The following is a 27,138-nucleotide window of genomic DNA, read 5'->3' as shown; positions in this document are numbered from 1 at the left end:
ATATTTACCAAGAAATGTTGTTTTATTTCTCTATTTTTGATCACAGCAGTGGAATCCTGGTGAGCAGAAGTTTTACACACAAACACACACACACACACACAGTTTTGTCTGCAAGCAACTGTGTGTGTGTGTGATCTCTGCAGGAGTCAGTCAGTCAGCATAGAGCTGCTGTTCTGGGTTCAGTGGGCTCTGCTAAAGACCGATGGGACGGAGAAGTGTTATAAATAGAGCTGAAGTAAGGCAGGAGATTAGAGAAGCAGAAGATCGTGGGAACACAACACGACTGCGAAACAAGACGAGGAACGTCTTCAATAAAACTCACAACACGGCAAAGTAAACAAACTAAACTAACTCACAGTGGAGCAGAGGCGTAGACAAGCCACTTCTGTCAGACATAAATAAAGGTACAAACGCTGTCGGTGGGGCGGACACTTCAGGTGCAGTTTTGTATAAAGTGGAATCAAAAAATTAGTATCTGAATATTTTGCAATAAGGTGCAGCACTGTACTGATGTAGTGACAGCTTTAATTCTGAGAGCGTCTATTGTGACACAGCAGTGAAATTCATTATCGAATAACATACATACATACATACATACATACATACATACTTACATACATACATACATACATACATACATACATACATACATACAAACTTAAGACTGAATGATGAAAAAGTGGGCGTGGCTATTTTGAGAAGAGGTGGAGCTAACCTTGAGTTTATGGTTGGCTGGGCGGGGTTTGCAAATGAATGACTGTAGACCTGCATATATGGATGTATATCCCAGTAAACAGGATTTGAAATTGCATTTTCCATATGTGGACGCATGAAATGTGCATAAATAACTACATGTCATTTGATTGGCAGGTTTCAGTGTAGCCATCAGAAATTCAAATGCAAAAGGATTTGGGATTCCATTTGAGTTTTGGCAGGTTACATGCACAACGCGGAGAAAAGAAAAAGCAAATGAAGCAATTAACATTGCTCTTTAAATATGTCAGGCTCACAGCAGAGAAGACATGGGAAATGCATTTGCAAATAGACTTTTTTCATTTGAAATACGGCAGTCACTGCACAATCGCAAAAGCGGAAATTCACACGGTATTGCAGGATTTGCAATTAAATTTGGATTATGACACACGTGTCCACATAGGGAAATTCATTCATTCATTCATTCATTCATTTTCTTGTCGGCTTAGTCCCTTTATTAATCTGGGGTCGCCACAGCGGAATGAACCGACAACTTATCCAGCATATTTTTACACAGCAGATGCTTTTCCAGCCGCAACCCATCACTGGGAAACATTCACGCACACTCACAAACACTACGGACAATTTAGCCTACCCAATTCACCTGTACCGCATGTGTTTGGACTGTGGGGGAAACCGGAGCACCCGGAGGAAACCCACGCAAACGCAGGGAGAACATGCAAACTCCACACAGAAACGCCAACTGAGCTGAGGATTGAACCAGCGACCCAGCGACCTCCTTGCTGTGAGGCGACAGCACTACCTACTGCGCCACTGCGTCGCCCACATAGGGAAATTGCGTTAGTAAACTGACCGGGAAAACATCCAGACTGATATTTTGATTAAAAAGAATGTTACTTTCAGTTTTATTACTTAATTCATGAGCCAACAACTTACAGAGAGCACTTCTAACTTATCTTTGTCAAAAAATAATTGTGCACGTTTCTTCATGTAGGCGTGGGTTTCCTCCGGGTGCTCTGGTTTCCCCTACAGTCCAAAACTAAATTGGCCGTAGTGTATGAGTGTGTGAATGAGTGTGTATGGGTGTTTCCCAGTACTAGGTTGCGACTGGAAAGGTATCTGCTGTGTTAAACATATGCTGAAATAGTTGGCAGTTCATGCCACTGTGGCGACTCCTGACGAATAAAGGGACTAAGCCGAAGGAAAATGAAGGAATGTTTGTTCATGTTGTGTATGTGTCTGTCTGTGTGTGAGTGTGTGTGTGTGTGTGTGTGTACGCGCATCTTTGCTTTAGTATTTTATTTCTGGTGACTCTCTGCTGTTCTCCGTGCTGAAACACACTCTCTCCATTATCACATATGTGACACAACAAGGTCAAAGACATAATTCTCCCAGCAGCGCCTGCTGTACGCCATCACTCCTCACACACACAACATTACAGGAGCCCCATATTTCACCACCCAATCAACACACACACACACACACACACACACACACACAAACATATATATATATATATATATATATATATATATATATATATATATATATATATATATATATATATATATATAATGTATAGCACAAAACACACTTAAAATCAGAGCGTATAATATATTTAAAAATAAAATCAACATTGAGATATATACTTACCGGCCACTTTATTAGGTACACCTTACTAGTACCGGGTTGGACCCCCTTTTGCTACTCAGAGCAGCCCGTCTGGCAGCAACTATGCCACATTCAAAGTCACTTAAATTCCTTCTCCCCCATTCTGATGCTTGGTTTGAACTGCAGCAGATCGTCTTGACCATGGGCTGCGTCCGAAACCGCATACTTCCATACTATACAGTACGCCAAAATCAGTATGCGAGCCGAGTAGTATGTCTGAATTCATAGAATTCGAAAATCAGTATGCGAGAAGTACCCGGATGACTTACTACTTCCGGCGAGATTCCGGAGTGCGCATCCCATGCATGCTGCGCTATCCCATGATGCCCCGCGAGAGAATTCATGAATGGAAGTAAAGCGACGCAACTGACGCAGGTAGGTCAAGTGACCATGACAAAATGGCGGATGTAGTACGTCCGAATTCCATTCATACTTTTCACATTCATACTGTATAGAACGCACTTTTCTAACGGCCGAGTAGCACGTTTAAATTCAAATGCAGTACCTACTGAGTAGTAGGCGGTTTCGGACGCAGCCCATGTCTACATGCCGAAATGCAGTGAGCTGCTGCCATGTGATTGGCTGATTAGAAATGTACGTTAACAAGCAGCTGGACAGGTGTACCTAATAAAGTGGCCGGTGAGTATAACTTGTTGCAATAAAACTCGTGGTGTTAATATTTTGGTAGTGTCAGTGAGTCAGTGGTATCAGTAGGTTAGTAGTGTTGGAGGGTTAGTACTGTTAGTGGGACTGTAGTATTGATGGGTTAGTTGTATAAGTGGGTTAGTAGTGTCGATGGGTTAATAGTGTCAGTGTTTGAGACTCACAGTGTGAAGTTCTCCTCCGGGTAGCAGCGGTTTCGCAGGAGTCCCGCCCACAGCTGAACGCCGATGATGCCGAAGATGAAGAAGACGAAGAAGCAGAGCAGCAGCACATTCCCCAGCATGGGCAGCGTGTCCAGCAGCAGGTTCACCAGGATCCTCATGCCTGACACAACAGCAGCAGATTAAAGCCATAGTTCACCATGAAGGAACATTTACAGACAGTTTACTCTGAATCTTCCTTCAAATCTCAGCTCAGCCTTTCTCCATTGCTCCTTCAACTTGAGTGTACGCTGTAAAACTTTACAGGAGCGTCATCTGGAGACAGACTGTCTGACATGTGAAGAGCAGCGCAGGCGTTTGTGAGTGACACTCCTGCTCTGATCATCCTGCAGGACTGAATCTGCAGCTCCAAACTCTGTTTCTACAGCAGAGAGCTGACGGAGAGAGCTCAACAACTAAGCACACTCATTCATCACACTCACACTGCACTGAGAGCCACTTAGCATCCAGAAACACACTGACACAACTCAACAGACTGACACACACACACACAAATCCTCAAGTCAGAGCTCAAGGGGATGAGGATTAATGCTCTTCTTATCTCATATATATATATAAATAAATGTAAATATTTGAAGGCACTTTGTTATTCTGGTTATGTACCATTATGTGTATATCTGTACTGAACCCAAAGCTGAAAGCAGCTTTTATAAGGTGGGAAATAAATGATGTCTGCTCAACAATCCCCACTCGAGCTCTAATCCCGCTAATGGAGGAGTGTGTGCTCGTCTGGGTGTTTTGTTGATGTGCTTTTATCATGTTCAGGTTCATCTGCAGGTCCAGTGTTTAATCCAGCGTCTCATCAGCTAATGCTCCTCTGCAGATCCTCAGGAGGTTTGAGTCTCCTTTCACACAGAGACACACTGATGATTCACTCACACTCAACTGAATCATCTGACACGGACTTACTGGTTTGCCACTGGTGACTCAACCATGCTCAGCTGAATCATCTGACTGAGAGACTCACTGATTTAGCACTGATGATTCATGCAACCTCTACTGAATCATCTGGCTGAGTGATTCACTCTCTGAGACTCACTGATTCAGCACTGAAGCTTTACTTATGCTCAACTGAATCATCTGAATTAAAAACTAACTGATTCATAACTGAGGTTTTACTCATGCTCAACTGAATCATATGACTCAAAGACTCACTGATTCATCACTGATGCTTTACTCAAGCTTAACTGAATCATGACTTAAAAAAATCACTGATTCAACACTGATACTTTACTCAAGCTCAACTGAATCATGACTAAAAGACTCACTGGTTCATCACTGATGCGTTACTCAAGCTCAACTGAATCATTTTACTTAAAGGCTCACTGATTTAGCTCAGATGATTCATTCACACTTGTCTACAGAATCAACTGACTCCACAAGGACACTGGCTCAGTTTGAGAGACTCACTTAATAACACTGGTGATTCACTGACACTCAAATAAATCATCTGACCAAGTAATTCACCAACACTGATAGTTTACTGATTCAGCACTGATGATTCATTCACACTCCACTGAACCATCTAACTATGTGGTTCACTAATTCAACACTGATGATTCTTTTACACTCTACTGAATCATCTGAGTTACTCTGAAAGATTTACTGAATCAGCACTGATGATTTATTCACACTCTACTCAATAATCTGACTGAGTTACTCACAGATTCACTACTGATGATTCAGTCACACTTATCTGACTGAGTGACTCACTGATTCAACACTGATGATTCATTCACACTCAACTGAATCATCAGATTAAATGACTCACTGGGGACTCTGTTGATGGCTTTGAGCGGCCGCAGGACTCGCACCGTCCGGATCGCCGTCAGATTGATGTCCTGCACATCCAGTGAATACTCCACCACCCTAAACACACACACACACACATTTAATACACACATTTAGACTGTCAATCACAGTACAGCTTGTGTTTTCTGCATCCCCTCAATCACACACAGCTGCTATGATGAGCTCTGACATCTGATCATATGCTCAACACATTCACATACATGCAAACACACACACACACACACACGTCAGAGCTGGCGTTCATTACTGATCTCCATCTGTCCTGCTTTTACACACTGATCACAAGATGTGCTACTGTACACTCGCTTCCTTTATTTGATCAAATGCAGCAAAACTGTGAAATATGATGGCAATCTAAAGCAGATGTAAAGCTGAATTACCCTGATCCTTCACAAATCCTCCTGATATGATGATTTAATGATCCAGAAACATTCATGATGATTATTATTGATGTTGAAAACAGTAGTGCTGTGCATGAAGTGCTGCTTCATGTTTTCATGGAAACTGTGACGCAGGTCCTTTATCAGGATTCACAGATCAATATTATATAGAGAAATAAGTCTGCAGCATAATATAATATTGTTTTTATTCCAGATACGCTAATAGAATTAAGACTTTCACCTGAAGAAAACTACGACAGGAAATACTGTGATGAACAGTCCATTAAACAGCACTTGGGAAATATTTGAACTATAATCATATTTCACAGGACGGCGAATGATGGTTCTTTACCTGCTTTCTATTGCTTACAGTTATTTTTGTTAATATAGTTTAATTATATATTTTTTTACAATAACATTGCTTTAAAATGGGATCAACTCCCTGTTTATGCATAGTTAATAACATTTACACTAACATATTTTAGATGCATGACAAAAGTTCTTTTTTAAATGCCAATATTTTTAAAAGAAAAGGCTTGTTGAATTAAAAAGTCCATGTATACAGCTATATTTAGCTGGGTTTGACACATTTAAAATGTGTGGTTAAGAAATAAGAATTTATTTTTGGTGTGGTCAGAGATCAATTTGGTAAATTCTTAATTTTGCGCAATGAAAAGTCATGTGAAATAAAAACTGATGGCAATGCAACACGACACATTTGCATACACAACACACACAAAAAAATGTAATTAATGAGGAGTCATGTGGAAATAACACAAAATATAAATCAGGTCATTTTAATATATAAATTTATGTGTATAAAATATATATTTCCCAGCACCAAAAGTGAAAATGGCGAGAGACTGGTAATGTTGAAAAACTACTAGCCACAGTGTCTGCTGATCAAAAAAGTTCATGTCAAGCCTTGCAAGCAACATCTTGAACACCTGAAATGTATTCTCAGCAACCCATAAAAACATTGCATAGGAATTTATACAAATTAAAATGATTAATAATAATAATAATAATAATAATAATAATAATAATAATAATAATAATAATAATAATAATAATAATAATATAGCTAATGAATCAAATATTAATAATTAATAATGTAATAAACCTGAACTAAATGTGCTTGTAAAATATTTTAAAAGTAAAAACAGAAACTATTACTCTGCTAAAATAATAGACATTTTAGTAAATAATACTAATATTGGGTAAAGTACAAAGCACTCTTTTGAAAACTACTCAGAGTACTTGTTAGTTACTTTTGAAAATACGTCAGATTTTCATTACACACCTTTTTTAAGGTGTAAACTTATTTGAATGGTTTCATTGCTTAATTCACAAATCTACATATATAGGACATTGCAGATTTTTCCTTTTATGACAATTAATCTTTTTATTAATTGCACTGGCAAAACTACCACATGCTCCATAGAGACACTTTCTGTCCATTTGACCTCTTTACCCCTTGTGTGAACCCTGGGAAACCCAGGCCAACATGGGGAGAACATGCAAACTCCACACAGAAATACAAACTGGCCCAGCCGGGACCTTCTTGACACTATTCACCCACACTCAACACTACTAACCCACAGTGCTGACCACTGAGCCACAATGCCACTCATGGCTGTATTGTCAGATTTTTCTCACCCTGCCATCACGATGAAGAAGTCCAGTCTGTTCCAGGTGTCTCCCAGATAGCAGCGATGCCCGAAGATGCCCAGAGCCAGCATCTTCACCACCATCTCCAGTGCAAAGAAGATGTAGATGAAGGCGTCAAAAGCCTGCAGACAAACCCAGATCAGATCCACACTGCAAAACTGCGTCTCTTTCTTACAGCTTGTGTCTTGTTTCTAGTCCAAATATCAAAACACTCCTAAATCAGTCATCATTTTCTAGATAAGCTCAAAATATAGTCTTGTTTTCAGAAATAATGAGACAAAATGAAGTGAGTTTCTCCTTAAAACAAGCACAATAATCTGCCAATGGGGAAGAGAAACGATATTGTGTTTTTGCTTTAAAATAAAAACACACCAAAGGGAACCTGGCAACGCAAAGACTGAGCAGAACATCACTGAGAAGTCTATTAGAAGGGTATTTTGTGTGCAGAAAGTCAGTCAGTTCTTTAACACATATACTGCACCTATAAATGTGTGTATAGGAATCCAGCAATTGAATAAGGAAATAAAATTGGGCTTCTTTTCACTCATTTTGGGTGGGTTTTGGGTTTTTATTGAGCTGTAAAACGTTTCTGGATCTGGCAACCCTGATTGTGTGTGATATTAAGGTTTCACTGCAATAATGCTTTTGTCTTGTTTCTAATCCAAATATCTAAAAACTCTTAAAATCAGTCAGCATTTTCTAGACGAGCGCAAAATAAAGTTTTCATAAATATTGAGTCTAAATAATGAGTTTTTCCTTAAAACAAGCAAAATAATCAGACAATGGGGTGAGCAAAATAAGCTGTTCACAAATCGAATAACAAGATAATTTTGCTCGCCCCATTGGCAGATTATTTTGCTTGATTTGAGGAAAAACACTTCATTTGGGCATATTATTTCTTAAAACAAGACAATATATTTTGCTGGTCTAGAAAATGCTCTTTGATTTAAGAACTTTTAGATATCTGGACTAAAAACAAGACAAAAAAATCTAAGTAAGAAAAGCATTTTTTGCAGTGTGGGGTCATATTAAAGTCAAAAAAATATTTAAAAAAACATTGTTAAAGGGTTCTTTCTGCTGTTAAAATGGCACCCAGGTCATTTTTTTGACTCCTGAGTCAACAGGTAAAGTCTAGAAGGGATACAGCTGAGGACATTCACATCAATATAGCAGAATTTTTGTCAAACTGTACAACAATTAATATTTGTTCATTACTGTCAGGGTTGAAACTAGGGTAGTAGTAGTGGTAGACGTTAATAAAATAATTGGAGTAATTTAATGAATAATATAATAATACTACACATAATTACTGTAATAAAATACAATTGAATGGGTAATTTCATAAAAAATCTAAATAATATTCTGTATAATTACTGTTTTTACATTATGATGGTAGGGGTAGATAATAATAAAATACAATTAAATGATAATTTAACCAATAACAAATAATTCTTGTTAACTTCCAGCCAGAGCTGTATCCCTTCTAGAACAACCCATTCAACAGGAGGGCTAAATAACATTCATGACTTCTGTGTGTTCAAGTGCCTTTAAAATGTAGAAATTGTTGTATAAAATGTAAAATCAGTTGTGTAAAATATAAAAGCACTGACCTGCAGGACCTGACAGCGCTCAGATGAGCAGTTGATGTTCTCACAGGGCTGATACATGCCTAAAGTCACACAGTTGAGGAGGATGACCAGCATACTGACCCGCTCGAACCATGTGCAGCACACTGAGTCAAGGAGAACAACCACACAACTACACAAACAACATTAACACAATGACACAATCACCAGCAATCTATGCTTGCAGATCACTGGTATACTTGCAGATCACAACAAGGACTACAAATCTGCCGGTATATGGACTACAAGTTCCAGTCATGCACCACACTCACTCACACAGCTGAAGCTGCTCATGGACTGACTACAGGTCTATTTTCACAGCACACACATACGCATCATGGCTGAGTCTTGCTTAATGGTTTCTTTGTGAACATTACAACCCATTTCGGTAACACTTTATAATAACTACACACTATAAATCATTTATTAAGCATTAGCAAATAGTGAATTCATTATCCGTTAGCATTACCTCTACATTAATAAACGTTAGTAAGCAGTTAATAACTGCAGCTACCAATGCTCTATTCTTGACTTATAACCACATTTAAAATGTGCTTAATAATTGTATTTTCATACTTAGTAAATGATTTATTTTTCATTACTAAATTAAGTATTGCATATTTACAAACCAGTTGTGTTTAAGAGTAGTTGAGGGTTTTTAGGATCATTCACCTCCCTAAACGAACCGCACCAAAAGGGGAAACGAACTCTAGTGCGATTCAATCGAACTAAATAAGGCAGGTGAAAGCACCCAAGGACAACAGATAACTCCATAAAGCTTATGTATTTCTTGTATAGAATTGTCATTAATATTCATGTAAACGATTGCTTATGTGATCTTTGCATATCACTGCAGTTGTGTCTTTATTTACATTGTTTTTCAGTTACATTTAGGATTGATTTCTGTTATTTATTAGGAAGATTAATTATATATGAATAATAATATTTGGCCGTATATTGGCTAGTACTGGGTTGTGGCTGGAAGGGCAGCCGTTTGGGGTGGTTCGCCCAGGCTGCTATTTAAACTAGAACCGCCACTGAACACAAACAACACAATTAACACAACAAACAAAACCAACATACACAATATAACTAGCACAAACACCAAAACCAACACCATTACACATGACACAATCTTTTCATTCATTTTCTATTCCAATTACACAAGCGTGTGTTAAAGCAGCTCAGAGAAACGTGTGGGAGAGTAAACAGTAAAGACACAGGTGGGCAATGAAGATGATCTACAGCTGGAAGAACACCTCCTCAGCTGAAACACACACTCATCCTGCAGCTCTCTCTCACACACACACACATCCTGTAGCTCAAACACACTAATAATCTAATAAAAATTTAAATTATCGGACAACATCAGTAATATCTATAGAAGAATCACCAAATATTATCCGCAGCTTCATGTCAGAAAACTAAAACTAAATAAACATGTCATAGATGACAGAATTTTTATGAGTGATCAAATGCAATGCGATAATAAATGCAAAAAAAAATGTCACCTATAAAACAAATAATAAACATTCTAGAAAAAAAACACAAATAATTGAATAAATGCACACATACAGTAATGCAATAAATACAAAATAAATACAGATATAAAACAAATATTGTATGCATTTCTATGTGATGTCACAGCTCACAGAAACACACACACACACACACACAAACACACACTCCCAGCGGCCACATCAAACTCCAGCCAAAAGCTCTCATCATCTGCTCTGATCTCCACGGCAACAGCAGAGTTTAAATCAAGTTAATGGAGAGCTGAAGCTGTGCGGGTCTCTGACAGAACAAAACAAACAAACATCCACATCACACCTGCATCCACACACACACACACACACAAATCTGCTCAGGTGAAGCGGGATTACAGGAGCCTGGAGGACAAATGTGCAGTTCTGCAGACTTATGCTTCACAAACACTCGCACGCACGCACGCACGCACGCACGCACGCACGCACACAGGTATTTTTATTCGTTAAAATAAAAAAAAGAGCACTCCAATGTTAAGAGCACTCCAAACCAACAGGGGGCGACACTGATATGCTGAGTTCACATGAGGAGTAAATTGCACACAAATCTAAATATAAATCTTCACCCAGGCCAGAGTTTTCAGAAAGTTTCAGTCACACTATACTGTGCTTTCATCAAGTTTATTATAATTAACAAAAACAAACAAAAAAAACAAAAACTAAAATTAATACATTTTCGTCAACTAAAATAAAAATAAAAACTAGAATGAACTGAAACTGTATTCTTGTGCATTCAACACTAACTCAAACTAGCTAAAATTATAGCAAAGCCCGGCTTTCTTTGTAAAGGTATTTACAGTTTTAGCAGTAAATCTATTTCATTTGCACTGCCGGGTGTTTGATCCTCGCGGCACCAGAGAGTCTGTAATCCTGCTGCCATCAGCCAGATCAAGAACTGAACCATTTCAAACTATTCACGTCACCCAGGGATGCACCGATACCACTCAACAGTAATGCACTACATGAATGTGATTTGTAGCCCTACCTGACGTCAATGTCTTAATGTATTAATTAATGTATTATATAAACAGCTTAGTACTTATAACAATCCATTTACAACTATTCAAGTCTCCTAGGGATGCACTGATACCAGTATTAGGTATCGGGTCAATACTTGGGTTAAAATACTCATACTTGTATTGTACATGAAAGGCCGATACCACTTTGATTTGTTGCCCTACCTGACATCAATGTCTTTATGTATTAATTAATGTATTCTATATAAATAGCTCAGTCCAGGGGTGTCAAAACTCGGTCCTGGAGGGCCGGTGTCCTGCTGACTTGGCCCTGGCTTAGTCCTTATAAACAATCCAATTATAAAACACAATATAAACAAATCTACAGGCGACTGGAGAATAAACTGAATATGAAATATGATCCTTACATAATGATCTCAGCTAAACAAGCTAGCACTCATTTTATATATAAAAATGAAAGAAATTATTAGTAATGGAACATTATTAAAAAAAATCTAAAGAATACAGGCTAAATAAAAGCACCTCATCAGAGCTGAACATCACTGTGAACGGACCCTTAAATCTGTTATGAGAGCAATAGTGTGGTTGATTGATTGATCTGCAGTGCTGAACTGTTTATCGGTGTGTGTGTGTGTGTGTGTGTGTGTTTTCTATATCAGTGTGTGTTTTGTGAACCCGCGAGCGAGCGAGCGTTCCTGAACACCCAACCATCCTGTTGCCGTGGTAACCATACAGACCCAGCAGCGGCTCCTCGGAGACACCGTTTGAGATGCAGGAGGAACACAAGACACAAATAAACTACAACTAATGTGTGTGACAGAGAGAAACTCCCTCAAACTAAACACACACACTGATGCTCTGGACTGAGGAGCATGACACACACACACACACACCAAAACAATGATCATCATTTAATTCAATTGATCTTTATTTGTACAGCGCTTTTACCATGTAGATTGTGTCAAAGCAGCTTCACATAGAAGAGCATAGTGAATGTGGTCAGTGTCAGTCCTGTGTTCAGAGCTGAAGGTCAGTTCAGTTCACTTTTAGGCTCTGAACTCTGACATACAGTCCTGTAAGTGCAATTTATAAGAAATGCAATAAAATGAAACCTGATTATTCATTAAAGTTAACTCTATCATATATTGCCAACAATATACAAAATGCAGAATTTATTATTTGACTATTTGTCAAGTTTTCAATAGCTGAAGTCTAATATTTCCCAAATGATGTTTAACAGAGCAAGAAGTTTTCACAGTATTTCCTTTAATATCTTTTGTAATGTAATGTGCATTTAATATAGCGCATATATCGTGAGCGCTTCATGAGGGGGTTTCTCCACACCAACACCAGTGTGCAGCTCCACTTGAATGGCACGACGGCAGCCACAGGACAACAGCGCCAGAGCTTCACCACACACCAGCTATAGGTGGAGTGGAGAGACTGTGATTGAGGCAATTCAGTGGATGGAGATGATCGGGAAGATATGATCTTAAGAGCCGATGGAGGGAATGTGTCCAGGACACTGAGGTTACCCCCCTACTCTTTACCAGAAGTGCAATGGGATAATTATTGAGCACAGAGAGTCAGCAGCTTAGTTTAACGTCCCATCCAAAAGACGGCGCTCACTGACAGTATAGTGTCCACTTCACTATACTGGGGCATTAGGACTCACACAGATCACAGGTTGAGCGCCCCCTGCTGGCCTCACAAACACCACTGTCTCCCATCCAGACACTGACCCGGCTCAGCCCTGCTCAGCTTCAACGAGTGACTGCTCTCAGGCTGCAGGGTGATATGGCTTCTGGAGAAAGTCTTATTTGTTTGATTTCGGCTAGAATAAAAGCAGTTTTTAATAGTTTTAAAATAATTTTAAGGTCAATATTATTCTCCCCTTCAGCAATATTAGTGTTGGATTGTCTCCAGAACAAACCACTGTTATACAATGACTTGCCTAATTACCCTAACTTTACCCTAATTACCCTAGTGAAGCCTTTACATGTCACTTTAAGCTGAATACTAATCGCAAATTATGCAGTAAAATATTCTGTACGGTCATCATGGCAAAGACAACAGAAATCAGTTATTAGAAATGAGTTATAAAAACTATCATGATTAGAAATGTGCTGAAAACATCTCGTGACTTCACCAGAAGTAAAATAATTTCACAAAAAGGCTAATAGATTTGCCTCCAACTGTACGTCATTATAGATGTGATCCACACACTGATGTTTCCACTTGTTTGATCTCGTTACAAGCAGAATGAACAGCACTAAAGAGTCTCCGTGTGTGTGTGTGTGTGTGTGTGTGTGTGTGTGTGTGTGTGTGTGTGTGTGTGTGTGTGTTGGGTTAATTGCATTATAAATAGTCCCAGTGAAGGGATTTGTCTTGCTAATTAGTCTTGCGCTGGTGTTTTCCACCGTCAGCTCTGTAAATGTCAGCAGCTCATTCAGTGTCTGCGCAGGTGAAACGCTTCACTTTCATTCTCTGCTGTTTGTTGAACATCGCCGTCAAACGGATGAAACCAGCCCTTAATCTTCCACAATCAAACACACACACACACACACACACACACACACACACACACTCTCTCTCTGATCACGGCAGAGAAACTGACAAACACCAGCATTTAAGTCCAATTAAACAGCGTGAGAGAAAACTGAAGGGCAGCACCCAGAGATTTAACACGCTCTCATCCTTACTAGTCAAATTACTCAACAAATAAACAATAAATGCAAACGAAGAATCCTTTGCAATCTAGAAAGAGCCTTTAAAGGAGTTTAAACACAGTCAATGTGAGAATATCTCCAGGCTAGGATGTGATTAATCTTTGTCCAGCACTAATTATAATATATTAAGGGTTTTATTCATCTGAAAGCTTCAATTACTAATAATAAATTCACAGTGGATTTTGTGTTCCTACAATGCATGTAAACTGAAATAGTCAAACGTCAATTACAGGACTGTTCTACAATCCATCTTTGACATGTAAATATAGATGTTAGGGTTATGTCAATTTGATGTTGCTTTGACTTCAAGGCGTTGCGCACTACCTGATATTACCTCTTACTGTGGATCCATCAGTTGTTGCCAGTTTATTCCACTGTGGCGACCCCAGATTAATAAAGGGACTATGCTGAAAAGAAAATGAATGAATGAATAAATGAATGAATGAATGAATGAATGAATGAATGAATGAAAATGTATATGTATATGTAGGGTTGAGTTTAGGAGGAGAGAATATACAATTCATACAGTAACATCAATAGGTCTATGGGAAGTCCCCATAAAGATAGCTGTACGTGTCTGTGTGTGTTTGTGTGTGTGTTTGTGTGTGTGTGTGTGTGTGTGTGTGTGTGCCTGTGTGAGGTCTCTCAATCTCCATGGCAATAACATCTGCTGTGGCTCGTAATTGAAAGCAAGGAGAAAAAATAGAACAAAGAAATTGGGAAAGAAAATCAAGCAGCTCAAGAAAGACGAGCGAACACGAAGCTGTTAATGATGGATGAGGCACACAGATGGAGAAACGACTTCACACACACACACTCCGTCAACAAATACACACACACACACACCATCAACAAACAAACACAGACTCCATCAACACACACACAGTCTGAAGATCAGCCCATCCAGACTACAGGATCAAGTGTAGGGTTTCTGCAGCAGCACAGCACACACACACACACACACACACACACACACACTCCAGAAGCGCGGGTATATTTCAAGCATTTTCCACTCATTTTACTTAAACTGGAATGATAAACGGGCGGCACAGTGGCTCAGTGGTTATCACTGTGGCCTCACAGTAAGAAGGTCTCTGATTTGAGTCTCGGCTGGGTCAGTTGGTGTTTCTGTGTGGAGTTTGCATGTTCTCCCCGTGTTGGCGTGGGTTTCCTCCAGGTGCTCCGGTTTCCCCCACAGTCCAAACACATGCGCTATAGGGGAACTGATCAACTACACTGGCACTAGTGTATAAGTGTGTGTGTGTGGGTGTGAATGAGTGTGTATGGGTGTTTCCCAGTTCTGGATTGCAGCTGGAAGAGCATCCGCTGTGTAAAACATATGCTAGAATAGTTGGCGATTCATTCCACTGTGGCGACCTGATTAATAAAGGGACTGAGCTGAAGGAAAATGAATTCAGATGTTATTCAGTGTGCATAATTCATCTGCGGTTATCAGAATCAGATAATGATGATTATTATGAAAGACTTTGCAGATAAAAACATGGATCCTTTCTGCTGGTTTCATGTGTGTGCTGCTGACCATGAGGGGGTTTGACTGGCACTTTCAACATGATGTAAGATGTCACACACAGCAGACACATGTGTTAGAGGAGTTTACAGAGGGAAGACAAGATGTCGGCAGTGTGGGAGCTTCTCACCATCAAAAAAAAGAGGACACTAAAATTGCAACTGGTAAATAAATCTGGGAAGAAGAGTTAGATGTTTCAGCACAGCCCGTCATCTCTCTATTTGCATCTCTGCCTCATTAAAACAGACATTCAGTTCTGATATAGTGAGCTGGTTACTAGAACTGCACAACATATCAAACAATAATCACTACTGCAATTATAATAACACAAAATATCAATCGCAGATATGTGTGATAAATTACATAGTTTTCTTTTATCTGAATTTGACCAATCAGATGGGGCCTTAATAACTTTAGCCCCACCTCCAGAGTAGTTGCTGTTCTGCTAATGGCTAGAAAGTGAACCCAGAGCTAAAAATAAACACTAATGGGCAGAGCTGAGAAGAAAGAGAAACGCAACAACAGCCAATCAGAGTCAGAATATCTGCATATCAGGGTTACACTCACTCATAAATGATCGCACCTTAACGCTCCATGCACGGGGCGTCAGCATCAATGCTTCCTATTCACTTTGAATGGGTGACGTCAGGCGTTGCCAAACTGCATTGTGTATCCGCTGGCGCCGCTTCAGTGGCATTGCTCCCTGCAGATGTTGGGAAATTCTCAACTTTAAGCGCCAACACAAGCATTAGCCAATCAGATGGCTTTATGCAAATAAGCCAGCTCAGACAGTAGCCAATTGCAGACTAATTTTATTGGCTGACGCTGCTATGATACTTCAGACACACCCTCTGTCAAGCGTTGACGCTGACGCATTCACACACATACACACAATCAAGCGACACAAAGCATCACGCTTTTCACGCACACATACATCAACAGCATCCACACGGATGCGTGCATGCTCGCTTGCTCGTGATATTGTTAGACCACTCGTTCAAATGACATCAGATGACAATCACGCATACGCATTTTAGGCATTAAATATATAATATTTAATACTTGTCTCCTATTTAAGTGCATTGTTTTTTATGGCAGTATAACGGTATTGAAACTGATACGTTGCTATTTTTAGATCCCGCGGTATACCATATTACCGCCCAAGTCTACCACCAACTATTCCAGCATGTTTTACACAGCGGATGCCCTTCCAGCTGCAACTCAGTACTGGGAAACACCCAAACACACACACTCATACACTACGACCAGTTTAGTTGATCAGTTCTCCTATAGCGCATGTGTTTGGACTGTGGGGGAAACCAGAGCACCCAGAGGAAACCAACGCCAACATGGGGAGAACATGCAAACTCCACACAGAAACACCAACTGACCCAGCTGGGACTCGAACCAGCGGCCGTTTTACTGTGAGGCCACAGTGCTAACCATTGTGCCACTGTGTCTCCCTGAACTAGTTAGATATGAAAATAAATTCGACCTGTTTATTTTAATATTAATAAATAAATAAATAATTTAAAAACAGATGATAAAATAGATTTTTTTTTGGGAAACCGTGGTAAGAAATATCATCGCAATACTCAACAAGGATATTGCATATTCTTCCAGTAGCTTAATGGTGACTTTTGCTATCTTATGTGACACTGAGAGACTCAGATCTTCTCCATAAACACAGAGAGAGAAGCAGCAGACTCACTCAGCCATGAACACTGCTGTAGAGGGTTTGTTTGTCTTGACGTTGAGTGTTTGTTTGTCATTTAGTGATTCGATGTTAAAGCTGAAGTCGGATGTTAATTATATCTGGTCTCGTCTCAGTGAATCTCAGCGATGCTGTTAACATGACATTTAACTGATAAACACACACTGATCACAGCCGCTCCTTCACCTCGGAGAATGATGACAACAAACATTATTCACATATCTCACAATATACAGACGATCAGAGCCCTCACACACCTCGTGAACTGGTGGATTGTGGGGACATTACATAGGCTTCCATTGTTTTATACTGTACAAACTGGGATTTATATTGCCTAGTTGCTATGATGTCATGTTTGGTTGACATTGTTGCTAGGGTGACAGTGTTACTAGGGTGTTCTGAGTGGTTTCCAATGTGTTGCTAGGTAGCTAATATGGAATCTGCATGGTTTCCATGGTATTGCTAGGAAGTGGCTAAGATATTATGTTCAGTTGACAATGTTGCTAGGGCTTTTTGAATAGTTTAGGGTTGTTACCAGGGTGTTCTAAATGGTTGTCAAGGTGTTGCTAGGTGGCTGGTATCGAGTCTGAATGGTTTCCATGGTGTTGCTAGGTAGCTGCTAAAATGTCATGTTTAGTTAACAGTGTTGCTAGAGTTTTTTTATTAGTTTTAGGCTGTACTAGGGTGTTCTGAATGGTTGTCAAGGTGTTGCTAGGCGGCTGATATGGAATCTGAATGGTTTCCATGGTGTTGCTAGCCAGTTCTAAAATGTCCTGTTTGGTTGACAGGGTGTTGCTAGGGTTTTCTAAACAGAGTTAGTGTGTTACTAGGGTGTTCTGAAGGGTTGTTAACGTGTTGCTAGGTGGCTTATATAAAATCTAAAGGGTTTCCATGGTATTGCTAGACAGTTGCTAAGATGTCTTCTTAGGTTGCCAGGGTGTTCCTAGTGTTTTCTGGGTAGTTTTAGGGTGTTTCTAGGGTGTTCTGGATTGTTGTCAAGGTGTTGCTAGGTGGTTGCTAAGATGTCATGTTTAGTTGGAAATGTTGCTAGGGTTTTCTAAACAGTTTTAGGGTGTTACTAGGGAGTTCTGAATGGTTGTCAAGGTGTTGCTAGGTGGTTGATATGGATTCTGAATGGTTTCATGGTGTTGCTAGGCAGTTGCTAAGATGTCAAGTTTGGTTGATTGCGTTGCTAGGTTTTTCTGAACAGTATTTTGGTGTTACTAGGGTGTTCTGAATGGTTGTCAAAGGGTTGCTAGGTGGTTGATATGGATTCTGAATGGTTTCCATTGTATTGATTGGCAGTTTTGAAGATGTCCTGGTGGGTTGACAGAGTGTTTCTAGGATTTTCCGAATAGTTTTAGGCTGTTACTAGGGTGTTCTGAGTCATTGCCAATGTGCTGCTAGGTGGTCTATTTGGGAATCTGAATAGTTTTCATGGTGTTAATGTGTAGTTGGTTAGATGTTGCTAGGGTTTTCCGAATACTTTTAGGGTGTTACACTAAGGCGTTTTGAATGGTTGTCAAGGTGTTGCTAGGTGGCTATGGAATCTAAATGGTTTCCATGATATTGCTAGGCAGTTATTAAATGTCTTGTGTGGTTGGCAGGGTGGTGCTAAAGCTTTCTGAATACTTTTAGGGTGTTACTTAGGAGTTCTGAATGGTTGCCAAGGTGTTGCTAGGTGGTTGATATGGGGATCGAAATTGTTTCATGGTGTTGTTATGTAGTTGCTCAAATGTATTTTCTGGTGTCTGTGTGTTGCTAGGGTTTTCAGAACAGATTTATGGTGTTGCTAGGGTATTGTGAATGATTTCTAAGGTGCTAGGTGGTTTGTAGAGCATTCAGAGTATTTCTATATATATATATTAGGGTGTTCTGAGTGGTGTCCTGAAAAAACTGCACACGTTTATATTAGACAGAAGAATAGAGTGATGATCTAATCACTGCATTTGACCAAGTGTCCATTCATGCAGACTGTCGCAATAGTGCTTGAATGAATTCCTCCATCTACTGTCATCTTGGGTGTCTAGGTCTGAGCTGAGCTGGCGGAGACAGTTTCAGCAGACACATGAAACACAGAGAGACTGGCTGATCATAAGCTTCGTTCCAGCACACAAACACCATCTGACAGCCGGACAAACACCTGAGCGACTCTTCAGAGCTGCTCTGATCTTAATAAAGGACGTCTGACATTTAAAGACATTATTCACTGCCAGAGCTGAAGAAACACACAGCACAGAGGAGGAGAACAAAACTGAGGGCGAGAGACATTGAGAGAACGAGAGAGAGAGAGACAGGTCATGACATCATCTCAGCACATATAAACACAGCGGACTGAAGAAGTCCAGCATCAGGAACTCACACTCTGAACACTGGCTGTGTTTCCAGGTAAAGATGTGAATTAGATTCATGCTATGGCATTAATCATTAGTGAATAAAGCAGAGTTTCTCCTCAGCTCAGAGAATAAGCCACTCAACGCTGTGTAAGATGATCGTTGAGGAGACATTCAGAGTCCTGCTCCATCATAACACACATTATGAGTACAGAGAAGACGTAAGAGGAAAATATCCAGCTGTAATATCTCACACACGCTGTAATTATATTCTCAACTTCAGAGTGAAAACACACAGACTGAAGCGCACGCCTCCGCCGCTGATTTATCATTATATTCCGTCATTACACTTGCAGCACAGTTGATGGTTCATTATTATTCACAGTTATGCTGAAAGTCACCCTGGAAAAGAGAAAATGTTCATCGCTGCAGCAGAGCAACACGTGTGCACACATTCATCCTCACGCACACACACACACACACACAATTACACACACAATCACTCACAATTAACCTGGAGGCAGTTCATTCATTCCCTTTATTCATCAGGGGTCGCCACAGCGGAATGAACCACTAACTTATCCAGCATATGTTTTACACAGCGGATGCCCTTCTAGCAGCCACCCATCACTGGGAACCACCCACACACACACACACACACACACACACACACACACACACTCACACACTACGGCCAATTTAGTTCCCCTATAGCGCATGTGTTTGGACTGTGGGGGAAACCGGAACACCTGGAGGAAACCCATGCCAACACAGGGAGAACATGCAAACTCCACACAGATACACCAACTAACCCAGCCAAGACTTGAACCAGAGATCTTCTTACAGTGAGGTCACAGTGTTAACCACTGAGCCACCACGTTTCCCTCCTGAGAAACAGCAAACAGCAATATAAAAGTGTGTGTGTGTGTGTGTGTGTGTTATCTGGTTCTGTGAAAGGATATGGGCTGGACACCATGCGGATGCACCAGCTGCGAGGAAAAGTGGTCTGTTTGAGGCAGAAGAAGACGATAGGCATCAGTTCTGGATACGGGACCACCAGAGCGCTAAACCCACTGCTGACATCATCAGCCTCGTCATCTGGCCCCGCCTCCTCCTGTTCCACAGGCTCCGCCTCTTCTTCAATAAGCCCATCCCAGCCCGAAGCAGCACACAGCTCGCCCTGAGGCTCTGCCCCCACCGCAGCAGGCCCCTCCTCCTCTGATGTCATGGCTCTGGACACGCCTACAACAAACAAGAGACGATTAATGAAGAAGTGAAGGTTTAAAGCAGAACATGAAGATTCCGGGGTGAAGCTTCTAGAAACTACTTATTTCTGTATGCATTTATTTATTATTAAGTTTGTGGAGCGGCTGGGAACAGTGAGTGAATATAGAGATTGATCTACTGTAGATATAAAGTAAATGCAGAGATTGATTTAGATATAGCTATAGTGTGAATATAGAATTAGATGCGCATGTGTGTGTGTGTGTGTGTGTGTCTCAGTCTCAGGTGTATAAACACATTAAATCAGGATTTCATTAATATATTAAAGGTACAGAATAATTCAGAGCTGCAGTCTGGGGGTTTCAGGTCAGACAGACACAGCTGGATGATCAACACACACTCAAATAAGCAAACGCTTTTTCTCTCTCTCTCACACATGCACATTTTTCCTCTCACACAGACAAACACACACACTACCAAACTCTCACAGGATCATTTTCTGTATTTGTTTATGATAAGCATCATTAATCTTGTATTATTTATAGTTAATTCCCTTGTGGGGCTGCAGACCGGACACCACTTAAAAACAGTTCAGGTTTACTCTCCTTATGGGGGTCTTTTGTGCTCATAGCACACGTTAAATTTCAACACTCACTCTCACAGACACATTCATACACACACACACACACACACACACACACACACACACACACACACACACAGTAAACAAAGTGATTTTGTCATATAAACTGCTCATGAAATTCCTCGTCTTCAAAGATGATTCACTGAATCATTCATCAAGATGATTCCTTCAGAACGACTGATTCATTCATACACTATAAGTAAAATGAATGTTTATTAATGAATCAATTAGTTTTTTACAGACGCTAAGACACATTTCTCAATACTCAGATCACTTCTGCAGAACTCTTGACACAGTGAGCTCAACAGAAGTCTGTGTGGGCTAAACTGAGCATCAATTCTCATTGTTTTGGCACAAAATGCATTCAATGACTCCATCCATCTCTCACATTTCACACAACACAACAACTGCCAGAACTCTTTGTACATACAGGACATTTTTTGCACTTGCTTACATACTGTTTTCACAACTTATCAGTGGATTTACTTAGATTACTTAAATAAAACTTATATCTTGGAATTACTTGGTACAAAAAAATAAACAAACAAAAAGACTTCAAATATTGAGGAATTCTGCATCATGCCTGATTCATTCCAGTAACATGTACTGCGGTTATAAACAGAGATGTGTCCTTGTTTTACACAAGAAAACACAGTGTAATGCTGCATGTTGTGAGAGTTTTTAGCTCATTGTTTTGTGTGTGAGAGTGTGTTTGTGGGCTGTCCAGCTTTGCTAGTGTTCTGGAAGACTGGGTTTATTTGAGACCTGAATACAGTGTTTTGGTAGCTCGTGTGCATTTGGAATGTGAAATGAACTGCTCTGCCAAGCTGGAAGTCGGTTAGGAGAATTGTGTGAAGAGTTTTGCAAAAGTGAACAAAAAGCTGATTGGCTGTTGCAGGCTGGTCTCATTTGTAGTTGTATTACCGCAAATTACACTAGAACTAGTGAAATAAAGAACTACAACAGCATGAAAACCAAGCAACAGCATTGAAAAAGAATTTAAATGAGCATTAGATGTAGTGTTACATGGAGATCAGAAAAATAAGACCTGTGCAAAAATATTTAAGACCTAAAACAGCCAATTTAAAGCAAAAAATGTCCATTTTCCCCTTTTTAAGACCCTGCAGAAACCCTGTACAGGCTTATTCTGACTGCATTAGGAACAACAATCTCAATATCATCATAGACAATGATATGACACGGCCCAGAGGTAAACAGATCATTGGTGTGTCTCCTCATTTATATTCGCATTATAATCAGTTTCTAATCTGGAATATAGGAGATAGGAAATACTAAACGCTGTTCGTCTGAAATGTACAAAACACTCAATGGTTTTTAATGGAGTTTAGTGGACATAATGTGTGCACATGAGGGAGAGAGCTTATGTGTGTGTGTGTGTGTGTGTGTGTGTGTGTGTGTGTGTGTGTGTGTGTGTGTGTGTGTGTGTGTGTGTGTGTGTGTGTTTCTCAGCAGCTAATGCAGGTGCCTCATTGTAGGTTTAAAATTAAATGACATTTACAATATTTTCTGGTGAACACCCGCAGGAATGACCTCAAGCATTCTGACACACACAGTTCTGACACAACACATTTCTGTTATGAGTTTGCCTGTATTTTTCTTTATATTGAAGTGCTATTTTCCGAACATGTGTTTAATCGGCCTGAATCTGCTCCTCCAGTGTCCTCTGAGCAATCTGACAAACTGCAGCGCTCAGCAAGAATCCTGGGAGAAAATAAAACAGATGTGTGTGTGTGTGTGTGTGTGTGTGTGTGTGTGTGTATGCTGTGAATGTGACGTGTATTTACAGACGGAGCGGAGCTAAAATCTGCTTTATAAACATCCTGATGGACACACTCCTCAATCTCACTCAACATACACACTTTCAGAAAACACCACTGCTTTCATTCAGGAGCCCTCGCCACAACACAACCCTCAGCTCATTAGCATAAAGCACATATGACCCACAGCAGTCAATCAGGGCTCAGCTCATTTGCATACAGGTAGCTGACAAATAGTAAAATAATGCGGTGTATTAACTATTTTTACAAAATAATTGCTTTATGGTAAGACACCACTTTTGAAGAAGAATTAGAGATCAGGCTTTCTTTTAATGTACATCATACTATTAACAAACAAATAACAAATAAATACAAGACTATATGAAACACACACACACACACCTCTGTTTCAGAAGCACGTTTGCATGCTCAGAATGTTTTGAAACTGTGAAAAGTGCAATTTTCAGGTGTTTCCGGATGAACATTCTTTCTCTCTCTCTCTCTCAAACACACACACACACACACACACACACACACACACACACACACACACACACACACACACAGCAGATTCAGACATCTGTTCAGCATCGAGTCCTGCGTGTTTCATCAATCCTCACACTCGTACAGCGAGACAGAAACACAAAACGCCGGTGTTTAAAACATTCACACAAATATCACACACACACACACACACACACACACACACACACACACACACACAGGGAGACACAGAACAGAAGTGCTAAACTGGACACAATCCACTTCCTGTTTGATCACATGACCTGCACTGAGGCCACAAACACGCACTAAGCACTCACACACAATGATCATAACTAGAACACAACATTTCCAGAACCTTTTCATTGACTGTTCCTCACTGGTGGGATGATCTTCCCATTCCCACATAGACTGCAGATTCACTGGTATCATTCAAATAACAAATAAAAAAGCCATCTCCTCCATGATCAACACATTATTAGCTCAGAGTGTGCCTCTCACAGGTGAGTGGGCTTGACAAAGCACCTGTAGAAAACACACTCTTTCATCTCTCAGACACTTAAACACAAACTCGCAACAGTTTTGCACCAGACACTTTCTTATAAGACTGCACAATATATTGAAACATTTATTAATGCATTATTAATAGTATATGCAATATCCATATGGCAAAGAATGCAAAAAAAATTACGAGTCAAACATTTGTGTTCTGCTTGAAGTTGTTCATCCAAAACTGATCAGGTGAATCAGATGGTCATTATCCCCAGCCCTCCAGCAGGTGCTGTTAGTTAAACGTAGAGCTCAAAATAAATACTTATGCTGGGAGATGAGAGAGGAAAAGGACAGCCGACAATAAGAATCAAAGGTTTCAGTTATTGATGGGGTTTTATAGTACAAATGTTTGCACCTTGACAGATTTTATTTAGATTGAATTAGCTCACAAAAATATTTAAGCAGGGCAAGTTTATTCTTTTGCTTTATGTTTATTATACTTCTTTAAAATGGTCACATTTCTCTTGTTGCAAAAAAGTTATTGTATTGTTTGTACTATACTTCTATCTGTTTGTATTCCTATCTGTTGTATTTGCCTGTTGTTATTGAAATAAAAAAAAACATGTAAAAAAACACAAAAATATAATAATAATAATCAAAAAATAATTCCTCCATATCTTTATTTAGACCATGGGCTCCTGGAGAGCCTCAGCTCTGCACAGTTTTGCTTCAACCCTAATCAAACAGACCTGATCAACTAATGAAGGTGTTCAAGACTCTTTTGATCAACGTGATTATTTGCATCAGCTGTGTTTGATTAGGGTTGGAGCGAGGAATTAGGGTTGGTTGCCCTCCAGGAATCAAGTTTGAGACTCACGATTACGAACTTAAACATTTATTCAAATTACAATAATTCTATATATTATTCTAAATTTTATGCATTTAAATGAAGATGCAGATATGTAAATATATTTTAGAAAGTATTTATAGATATAAACACTTCACACAATCTAATGTCTTGGAATTGTGAACCAAATGTAATATGCTGACTGCTCATTACTTGTAGTGTTAAAGTAGACTCAAATCTGTCAATTTCATTATCCCCTTTCACACATACGTAATAAGCGCGTGCACGTCTAGAACGGGCTGACGTGAGACACCTGCTTTAGCCAATCAGAACAGTCAGACGCATTTACGTGCGCGCGGTTTATGAGAATAAAAGCCTTTGAATATTTTTCCAGACACCTTTAGCTGCTAGATGTTAGTCAGATAACGATTATATGTTTCTTCTTAATGCTGTGTAAATAATTATCGATAAAATGTTTATGATAATCCGTTGTTTGTTTACCTTCAAGCTTTGCGTGTGCCCGTGAGCGCCCATAGCGCCAGCACACACACATATCATGAACATCTCGACATGCGCAAGTGTTTCTCTATGTTTTCATTAGAGTTGTACTCAATACTGATCCATCCGAAGAGTTTGTAATTTAGTCAAATGTTTACAAACACAAGAGCAGCCGTTTAGAGGTCATTTCTGGTTAATGATGTCAGAATTTACAGGCATTTTGCGATGGATGTGTGAATGCTCTTTTCCGGAAAAATTCCGTAACGTCCTCGCCTGTGTGAACAGCGCTTTTTTAATATACCGGTAAAGTAGTTCCGGAAATGTTCCGGATATTTACCGGTATCACTGTGTGAAAGGGGCTACTATCTCCTCAGCCTCATGTGGCTACAAACTTATGAATTTCTTTCTTCTGGAAAAAGCTTGGAAATGAGAACATAGTTCATTATTGAGTGTACTGTCCCTTTAAGAGAGAGCACATGCTCAACACTTTGACACTCTTTGAGACGCTTGTATTTGTGGGTGTGAAAGAGCAGTACTTTCAGATCTGCCTGATATTCAGCTCGAGTGTTCTCTGAGTTCTCTAAAACACCAACATTCTGCAGTGTAGAGGAGATTCTGCCGGTTATGGAGAGACTGAAGGACCAGATGCAGGATCAGCATCAGAGCTGACACACAGACAGATAGTGTGGGTACAGAATAAACCTCGGGTGGCTTCACAACACAAGAGCACAGAGGAAATCACTAAATCTGGAACACAAACAGGACACTAAAATAAGATGTCATTCTCTGTCACAGCGAGACGTCAATGAGGAGAAACATCATGCATCATAGGAGATGGAGGAACAGCAGTGTATATGAAACTGTCCTCATGCTGTCATGTGTATAGTGTGCATCATGCCAGATGAATGAAAAGAGAAGAGCAAAATCAGCACTGGATGTAAGATCAACAAATACACCTGATGACCTACACTCACTCCTATTGGTAGTCAATGTCACTGCTCATTTGCATGAGGTTAAACTCTTCTCTTCTGAACTTACCTCAATGTTAGTGGGTGCTTCCCAAATAAATACGTATGCACTGTTCTGCTATTCTGTAGTATAAATAGAAGAGCAGGCACACTAAAAATGAAGGATGCAGGGGAGGAGCTTATGGCGAATTTATGACAAAGGGGAGAAGCTGGTGCTAAAGAGGAGGAACGCGTGGTAAAAGGGAGGGGCTTATGACAAAGGGGAGGAGCTGGTGCTAAAGGGGAGGCATGTGTGGCGAATGGGGCTTATGATGATGGGGAGTTGCTGATGATTAAGAAGAACTAATGATAAAAGGGTGGAGCTTATGAAGAAAGGGAGGAGCTACAGAGGAAGTGGAGGAGCTTATGAGTAAGGAGAGGTAGTGTTGGGGAAGGGGAGGGGTTGATGGCGAAGGGCAGGAGCTGATGATAAAGGGGATGAGTTGATGAAGGTGTGAAGCTTATGATGAAGGGGTGGAGCTAATGATAAAGGTATGGAGCTTAAGATGGAGAGGAGGAGCTGATAATGAAGGGAAGGGGTTACTAAAGAAAGGGGATGGGCT

At 40.0% G+C, this 27,138-nt stretch overlaps 1 protein-coding gene across 1 annotated transcript in view; it reads right to left on the bottom strand.

Moving 5' to 3' along the window:
* cacna1ib (calcium voltage-gated channel subunit alpha1 Ib) overlaps window positions 1-27,138 on the bottom strand; it is a 100,799-nt gene that overhangs the window by 50,349 nt on the left and 23,312 nt on the right. The window contains exons 2-6 of the mRNA XM_068221863.2: window positions 20,562-20,827; window positions 8,743-8,868; window positions 7,121-7,254; window positions 5,041-5,138; window positions 3,213-3,372 (exon numbers count right to left, since the gene is read on the bottom strand). Of these exons, the coding sequence (XP_068077964.2) occupies window positions 3,213-3,372; window positions 5,041-5,138; window positions 7,121-7,254; window positions 8,743-8,868; window positions 20,562-20,827 (784 nt within the window). The remainder of the gene's footprint in view (window positions 1-3,212; window positions 3,373-5,040; window positions 5,139-7,120; window positions 7,255-8,742; window positions 8,869-20,561; window positions 20,828-27,138) is intronic.

The sequence above is a fragment of the Danio rerio genome, chromosome 6 (assembly GCF_049306965.1).
Source record: "Danio rerio strain Tuebingen ecotype United States chromosome 6, GRCz12tu, whole genome shotgun sequence".
NCBI lineage: Eukaryota > Metazoa > Chordata > Actinopteri > Cypriniformes > Danionidae > Danio > Danio rerio.
Note: the sequence above shows the minus strand (reverse complement) of the source record. Positions and strands in the feature narration are given on the sequence as shown.